General features: G+C 38.2%; 2 protein-coding genes across 2 annotated transcripts in view; one reads left to right on the forward strand and one right to left on the reverse strand.

Moving 5' to 3' along the window:
• The window catches only part of LOC107458045 (pentatricopeptide repeat-containing protein At4g18520, chloroplastic), a gene marked incomplete in the record, with an annotated part of 4,627 nt that extends 399 nt beyond the window's left edge, over positions 1-4,228 (forward strand). Inside the window, 5 exon segments of the mRNA XM_016076241.3 lie at positions 1-280; positions 788-1,087; positions 1,177-1,508; positions 1,873-2,041; positions 2,236-4,228. Of these exon segments, the coding sequence (XP_015931727.1) occupies positions 904-1,087; positions 1,177-1,508; positions 1,873-2,041; positions 2,236-4,028 (2,478 nt within the window).
• Positions 4,229-4,841: 613 nt separating this feature from the next.
• On the reverse strand, positions 4,842-7,700 carry LOC107458071 (protein SET DOMAIN GROUP 40). Its single transcript, XM_016076286.3, has 6 exons — positions 7,405-7,700; positions 7,184-7,331; positions 6,598-6,729; positions 6,326-6,466; positions 5,634-5,927; positions 4,842-5,495 (listed from the first exon to the last, which is right to left on the reverse strand). The coding sequence occupies exons 1-6, from the start codon at positions 7,548-7,550 to the stop codon at positions 4,872-4,874; spliced, it is 1,485 nt and encodes a 494-aa protein (XP_015931772.1). The 5' UTR covers positions 7,551-7,700; the 3' UTR covers positions 4,842-4,871.
• Between the last annotated feature and the right edge of the window lie 7 nt (positions 7,701-7,707).

Below are 7,707 nucleotides of genomic sequence, written 5' to 3' on the forward strand. Positions count from 1 at the left end.
ACAGCACCAACCCTGACTCGCGTCCCGCAGCCCTTTCCTCTTCCTCTCCCTTCCTTGTAGTGCCTGTCTCTCTCTCCGTCGTCCCCCCAGCACGGCTCCACGCAGCACGCCTCGTCCTCTCCCAGTAACACGCCGTCGTCCTCGGCGGCTCCACGCAGGCCGCAGCACGCAGGCCGCAGCAGCTCTCCAGCAGGACGCCGTCATCCTCGTACCGCCTCTCTTTCGGTCGTCCTCCCTGCACTCTGCCACTCTGTCTGCATCAACAACTCATCAATAACAGGTTGGTTCTTCTATTTCTGATTCAGCTTCTTGCTATTTTTTGCTTCTTGATTTTCTCTGTTCTTCTATTGATTTTATTTTTTTAAATTTGTTAATTGTTATTTCCGCTGCTACTATTAATTGTTTATTCTTATTATTGCTGCTGCTAATTGATTTTAATTTGAATTTATTAATCTTATAATTTGAAAAGTGGAGACTCCAAATGTGATTTTGGTGGTATTTGTGTTGTCTGGTTTTGGTGAATTGGTGGTGTGATGAGGTTGATAATAAATAGCTGCTGTTGTTATGAAAATTGTCACGGATGGAATAATAAATGTTTTTGGAACCTTCTAATATGGTGCAAAGGGTACGGTGAACAAGTTTTCTTGCATTATTGGTCTGATGGCTGCTGCTATTTTTTGCTTTTAACTTGTTATTGATTCATTAATTTATTGCTATTCTATTTTTGGTTTTGATTCACTGTTGTGCTGATATTTAATGTTGTTATTTTTCTGTGATATTTTTGCAGTTTGATCCTAGTATAAGTGATAACATTGGTGAAACTGAAGGTGGAACTGGTGGACATGTAATGCTCAGCTCATACTCATAGTCACTTCAGTTCCTTATCCCTTCCTTACCCTCCAAATGGCTAAAGCACTCCAACACTCTCCAACTCTTCTACTTCTTCTTCAACCACCTCCTCCTCCGTCTTCTTCTACCTCTCAAGCTTCTTTCCCTCTTAAACCCTTACCATACTTTCCTTCTCCTGTCTCCTCCTTGTTATTCTCTCCATCTTCGCGCTTACCTTTTATCACTACCAAGGCCAATGGTAACAGTAATAGTAACTAGCTCCTTACTCTTCACTCTTTCTTTTGCTGTTTCTTGCAAGTAATTGATGCCTTATTTTGATTAAAGCAGTGCCAGGTTGTACTTATACCCCTGCTTCTGCTGCTTGTTCTTGTGATGATTCTGATGACGATTGGGATGACACTGGCAGCAACGACTGCTTCCATAACTGCCAACTGATTCGAGATTGTGATGAATTAATTGACGATTTCATGGTGGAGGAGAATGAACACCAACATGAACACAAACATGCTTTGGCTAATTGGAGGAGGTTGCTGGTTCTGAACAAGAAATGGAACAGCATTAGGCACTTCTTCTTTACGCGCTGTCAGGATAGAGCGCGCAACGAAGATGATCCATGGACCAAGGACAGGCTTCTTTGGCTTGCAAACAATCTTAAACAGGTCTCTCATTTGTTATTCTACTTTATGATTCTCACTTGTTATTCTCATTGTTGTGGTTTTGAGAAATGGTTTCATGACATGGCATGAGCTTCTATGGCATCTAGAATTCAATTCTTGCTGAATTCCAAAAGAAAGAATCTTGCGTGAGAGGTATTAAAAGATATAAGTCTCTACTCCTATCAGTTTAATCTCTTGGAAAGAAAGGTTTCGTAACAATATTGGTGTCACAAATGAAAGACACAAGGGCAAGATGTTGTAATGTAGAAAACTTTTTATGTTACTGTGAGAATATTATGACATTCTTCTTTTGTTGATGATGGGTGCTATAATGCTGAAATTTGTCATATGCTCTCCTCTTTTGTAGATAGATGATGATGTCCAGAGACATAATGACCTTATTCAAATTATGAAAGACGAGCCGTCAGAAATTAGTGAAATTGTCTCCACTTTTCGTGAAGACTTAACTAGAGAATTCTTTGTGCATCTTCATACATTAGTTGAATCTTACAATGACAATCCAGAAGTGCAAAATAGTAAGACTTCTTTTCTTTGGATCCTCGATTCTTATTTCTTAATAGTGTCCCTTGAAAGATAGTGCTTTTCAAGTCTTTAGAATCAATTCAGTTCACAAATTTTTAATGATTTTCAATTGCATTGGATTGCTGTTATGTCAGTTGATTCTATACGTAATCTGGTATTTGTATGCCACTTATGTTTATGTAACAAGATTTCGTAAGGCTTTGGAACACATGCTTGGTTGCTGTAGAAGAATATGATGCTGCAACTCAAAGCATTGAAGCAATAGATGATGCACAGGGCAACCTTCAAAATATGATCACATCTCGTGGTGATGCTTCCAGCCAGAACAGAGAAATTTTGGATGTGAGATGTCGATGCTTTGGTCCAGAGTTAGTAGCTCGTTGGCTGCGGTCTTGTTATGACATGGAAGAGGTTGGAAGGATACATGCAATCATATTGAAATGTTTTAGAGAGTCAGCAACATATGTTGATAATAATTTGATTTGTAGTTATTTGAGATTGGGTAATTTAACTCGGGCTCGTCGAGTGTTTGATAAAATGTCAAGAAGGGACGTAGTTACGTGGACTGCTATTATTGATGGGTATTTGAATTATAACCTGGATGATGAAGCTTTAAATTTGTTTCGTGAATCCATTAAACATGGGGTTCAAGCAAACAGCAATATGCTGGTGTGCGTCATGAATCTGTGTGGTAAAAGATTGGATTTAGAGCTGGGAAAACAAATTCATGCTCATATCTTGAAAAGTAACTGGAGGAATTTAATTGTTGACAGTGCAGTTGTTCATTTTTATGCAAGATGTGAGGAAATGTCGAGTGCATTTCGAACATTTGATCGAATGGCTGAGCGAGATGTGGTATGTTGGACAACCATGATTACTGCATGTTCCCAACAAAGGCTTGGGCATGAATCCTTGTTAATGTTCTCGCAAATGCTTGGTGATGGGTTCTTTCCTAATGAATACACTGTGTGCGCTGCACTAAAGGCTTGTGGAGAGAATAAAGAATTGAAATTTGGGACACAGCTGCATGGTGCCATAGTAAAGAAAATATGTAAGAGTGATGTTTTTGTTGGAACTTCCCTCATTGATATGTATGCAAAGTGTGGTGAAGTTGTGAATTCTAAAGAAGTTTTTGACAGAATGAGAGTTAGAAACACAGCTACTTGGACATCCATTATATCAGGATATGCTCGAAAGGGGTATGGCGAAGAGGCTCTAAGTTTGTTTCGATTGATGAAGAGGAAAAAGGTTCATGTTAATAAGAAGACAATTGCAAGTGTCACAATGGCTTGTGGCTCAGTGAAGTCTTTGCTGTCCGGAAAAGAAGTGCATGCACAGATAATCAAGAGCGTTATCCACGATAACGTTTACCTAGGAACCTCATTGGTATGGTTCTACTGCAAATGCAAAGAATACTCTCATGCTTTCAAGGTGCTCCAGCACATGCCTTCTAGGGATGTTGTCTTATGGACTGCCATTATCTCTGGTTGTGCCAAGCTTGGGCTTGAATCTGAGGCCTTACAGTTCTTGCAGGAAATGATGGAGGAAGGTGTGGTTCCAAACGCCTACACTTACTCGTCGCTGCTGAAAGCATGCGCAAATTTAGAAGCGCCAATGCAAGGGAGATTGATTCATTCCTATGCAAGCAAGACCCCTGCCTTGTCTAATGTATTTGTAAACAGTGCTTTGATCTACATGTATGCAAAATGTGGGTATGTTGCCGATGCCTTGCAAGTCTTCGATAACATGCCAGAGAGGAATTTAGTTTCTTGGAAAGCCATGATCTTAGGTTATGCAAGAAATGGGCATTGCCAAGAGGCATTGAAGCTCATGTATAGAATGCAAGCAGAAGGCTTTGAGGTGGATGATTATATCCTTGCAACAGTTTATACTGCAAGTGGAGGTGGGTGTGAAGACATCGATTGGGATATTGAGTCCTCATCGCGTTACTGGCTTTCCTCTGAATCTTCTGCGAGATAGTGTATATTCAGTAGAAGTAGAGTATATTATAGTGTATATTCAGTAGAAGTAGAGTATGCAGAAAGGTTTTTAATTTTCACAATCGATCTGCTACTAGATGTTAATGATAGCATACATTTGTTGTATACTTGTATTTGCATCCACTCACCACTCTTAATGCCAAATGCTACTTTTGGGGTATTAATGTTAATTTATCCAAATCATTAACATGATGATTCTGAATTACTTGTTGGGTGTTCTGTTCTGTTCTCTCTCTAACAAGAACAAACTTCTCTTAAGTTTGGATAGACGCCCCGAGTAGAAATTGGATGTCTGATTTTACCAAACGAAACTATTCTATGGATTCAACTTTCTATTTGTGAACATTGCAAATTTGCAATGTGTGTTATGTTAAAACATATTTGGAGATAAACTGTGTATTGCTTTGTTATGTCTAGGTTAAAGGAGATCCAACTCGAAATTAGAATAAATAAATATGGCGATTATGAAATATATGATCAATAGGCAATAATATATAATTGAAAGGGATTTTTTTTTTCTAAGTCTCAGGTGCAGAGGTGTTCCCCGAAACGAGAAGGCATATCTTGAGAAGAATCTCAGTAGTCAGAATTGCGCAAATTCTTCTCTCCTAGTATATATTAAGTATTAACACTGATATAATTACCGTAACATAGTCATGCTAAAATCTACCTTGTTATACTCAACACTTTCAACATTAACCATATAAGATAACTGGCTAGAAGAATGTCAAGATTAGAACAGAAATTTGAAGAGGAGACAATGATGATAATAAAATCTCAGAAATTCTTGAAATAATTAAGAAGGCAGTGAATAATAGCACTATTATTCCATGAGAGAATCCAATATTTGACTACAATAAGAGATACAATCAAGGAGGACTTTCTTATAATTGATTCTCCATTGAATGCTCAACTTCCACTTATTCATAGACCACCTTGTTTTTCTAGATAAAACTATATTGCTATCACTACATTTATCCTTCATATTATGAACTTCTAAGAAGGTATCAACTTCATCCCGGAAAGACATAAGTTTTGTAACCTCCAAAAAAGTACAAAAATCTTGACTATTATCCATTGCATTCAGGAGCAAGGTGTCATCTTCAATAGATGTTGGCGAATTCTTTAAGACACCATGGCAAGTCTTCGATAGCCATTTCATGATGAAAATTTCATTGTCTGCAGAGATTTTAGAGCCGGAATAAACAAAATGTGCAACAGACCTCCTCTTGATTTGAGGGGTCGCCCACAGCCGCAATGCAGCTAGTAGCGCAAAGGAAGGCTTCCCATTGTAATGGATGTACAATGATTCCCTGGACCAAGAAGTGGAAGAATACACAGCAGGTTCCAAAGGAATAAAAACTTTATCATTTGGATTTTCTTGTAGGATAAAACCATAGTGTTCAAGAAGCTCCAAATTTGTGTAAGTTCCATAACATAGCAGAACCTGGTGAGAATAATAATAAATTACATTATTCGAATGGGATGAGTAACTAGTTAATTAATTCAGGCCATTCAAGCACATGGAAAAGATCATAGTGACATCCAGTATATATATATATCTGTGTGTGTGTGTGTGTAATACCTGATCTCCTTTATTGTAATTTGCCCTAGCATAAAAGCAATATGCATTTGCATCATCTTCAAACCCCCCATCTGTTAATCTCTGAGACTGGGAATCAAGCTGCTCTGCATCAGCGACTGTAGTATTGTCTTCATTTGATAAGGAACCATCATGGATCGAAGAGCTAGATAGCAAATCCTCTAGATCCCCAATGTCAGATGGCTCCTTTCCAGGTGCATCATAATTAAACAAGTCACCCACAGGGCATAAACACCCAGCTGAATCCCACGGTATATGCAATGTCCGGGAAGATATCTAGATTTTGAAAGATCAGATGAGATAAAATCATAAAGGCAGAATTCTGCCATTTACTCTAACAACTGAAATACTAAATAGTAAATATAAATATGCCCTGTAATGCAAAAATGCATTTGATGCATCAACCAGCAGTAACTTATCAATAATCCATAAAACAGGTTTATTTTTCCAATCATTGAGATCATTTTAATTTAGACAATTAACCACAAGAAGTGTGTCAAGATTTCATGGATGTAAGAGAAGGCTCAGCACAGGAAAAGTTTATTCAGTATATTATCACTTAATAATCAAAATAAGAACCAATGAATTCCATGTGTCATACGAAAACCAAATTGAATATTTGTAAATAAATAAATTAGCATGCATGAGTCTTTATAACAAGCTAAATTTCTAACCGTTGCAGAAGCCCACACCCAAGCCTTAAATGTTAGAAGCTGGGGCTTAAATTTGAGATCTTCCATCAAAGCATGAGCTTGCTTCCACTCTGATTTGGCTTTTAGCACGGCTTTTTCAGTTACCCATATAGCCTCATCCACCTAAAAACCACAAGATACATAAAAGATGGCTTCAAAAAGAGAAGTGCAAATGAAATGCTGATAAGTAGTATCAGGTCAGATGCTATGTCTAACCTAACAAGACAAACTAAAACTTCTAATAGAAACTGAACTTGCAGAGCAGTTTTCTCGAATTCACCAAACATGGCTAGGATGTCATAACTCTTTGGTAAATGCACGAGGTAAGGATACCACCTCGAAGCCTTTACTTTTCCAACTTCATACAGCAGGCAAACATTCAGTATCTGCATTGTGCACAAGCTGAGAAGTAAGGCCAAATGATTCATTTGCATAAAAAACTCAATTATAAGCAACGGCACAGGTAATAATACAACAATGATGAAGTCACACCATACTATTATATTCCATGGAATCAGACCCTGGTTCAAGTAAAACCGAAAAACATTTGCTTCGGGGGAAATGATATTGTCAATCCTAGTTTTTATAATGTCAGTCGATCATATGATTTTTTTACATTGTATATTCGCATGAATTTATAAAAAAAAGGGTGGCATTATCAAACTAGGAGCGACAATAACCATTTCCCTGCTTTGATGTAATAACTATTGTCTATTGAGAAGAACTTAAAACAAATGGCTTGAGCGCATTTTCACGAACGGTTAGAGGGCACAACAAGATTCCAACGTAGCTCACTTGAGACATTCAAAATAGAGTAGAAATAGAGTTATGAAAGAAAACCTGGGTCGAAGAAAGAGAAGGGTGCCTATTAAGAGCTTGAGAGAGGTTTGTATCTTGCATAACACTGTCAGTCGTCATCAAAGCAGATTTTGGAACTCTGAGAATGAGTTCTCCCATCCTAAGGTCTCTTACAGCACCCAAACCTCTACTGCAGTATTAAATGAATGTGAAGAGGCTGTGAATGAAAGGAAGAATGAAAAAGGGGGAAGATTAGGTGGTACCCTCCAGAGTGAGGAAAGTGAGAGACAGAGAGAGAAGAACCCAGAGAGAGAGAGTGGTGGGTGGTTGTTGATGCATCCGATATTCCAATCTGTGATGCCCATCTTAGTAAGCTTTCAACGCTTCCATCTTCATCCTCTTCCTCCATCACAAAAATCTCAAACCTGCTTCCTTCACAACCCTACAACTCAAAAACCTAAACTCGCCCACTCAGCTGTGTTTTTTCTTCAGAGATTTTGAAGTGGGGGCTTGGGAAAAGGGTTGTGCTACTGTGTTTGAAGTTTCTTTTTTTTTTTTTTCAGTAT

The sequence above is a fragment of the Arachis duranensis genome, chromosome 7 (assembly GCF_000817695.3).
Source record: "Arachis duranensis cultivar V14167 chromosome 7, aradu.V14167.gnm2.J7QH, whole genome shotgun sequence".
Lineage (NCBI taxonomy): Eukaryota > Viridiplantae > Streptophyta > Magnoliopsida > Fabales > Fabaceae > Arachis > Arachis duranensis.

Excerpts from the sequence above, each read along its gene's own strand:
- LOC107458071 (XM_016076286.3), bottom strand. The coding sequence starts at position 7,550 with ATGGAGGAAGAGGATGAAGATGGAAGCGTTGAAAGCTTACTAAGATGG. Across the intron at positions 6,467-6,597 it reads TCGAGAAAACTGCTCTGCAA|GTGGATGAGGCTATATGGGT; the intron begins GTTCAGTTTCTA and ends TGTGGTTTTTAG. Across the intron at positions 5,928-6,325 it reads GGGTGTGGGCTTCTGCAACG|ATATCTTCCCGGACATTGCA; the intron begins GTTAGAAATTTA and ends TTCAAAATCTAG.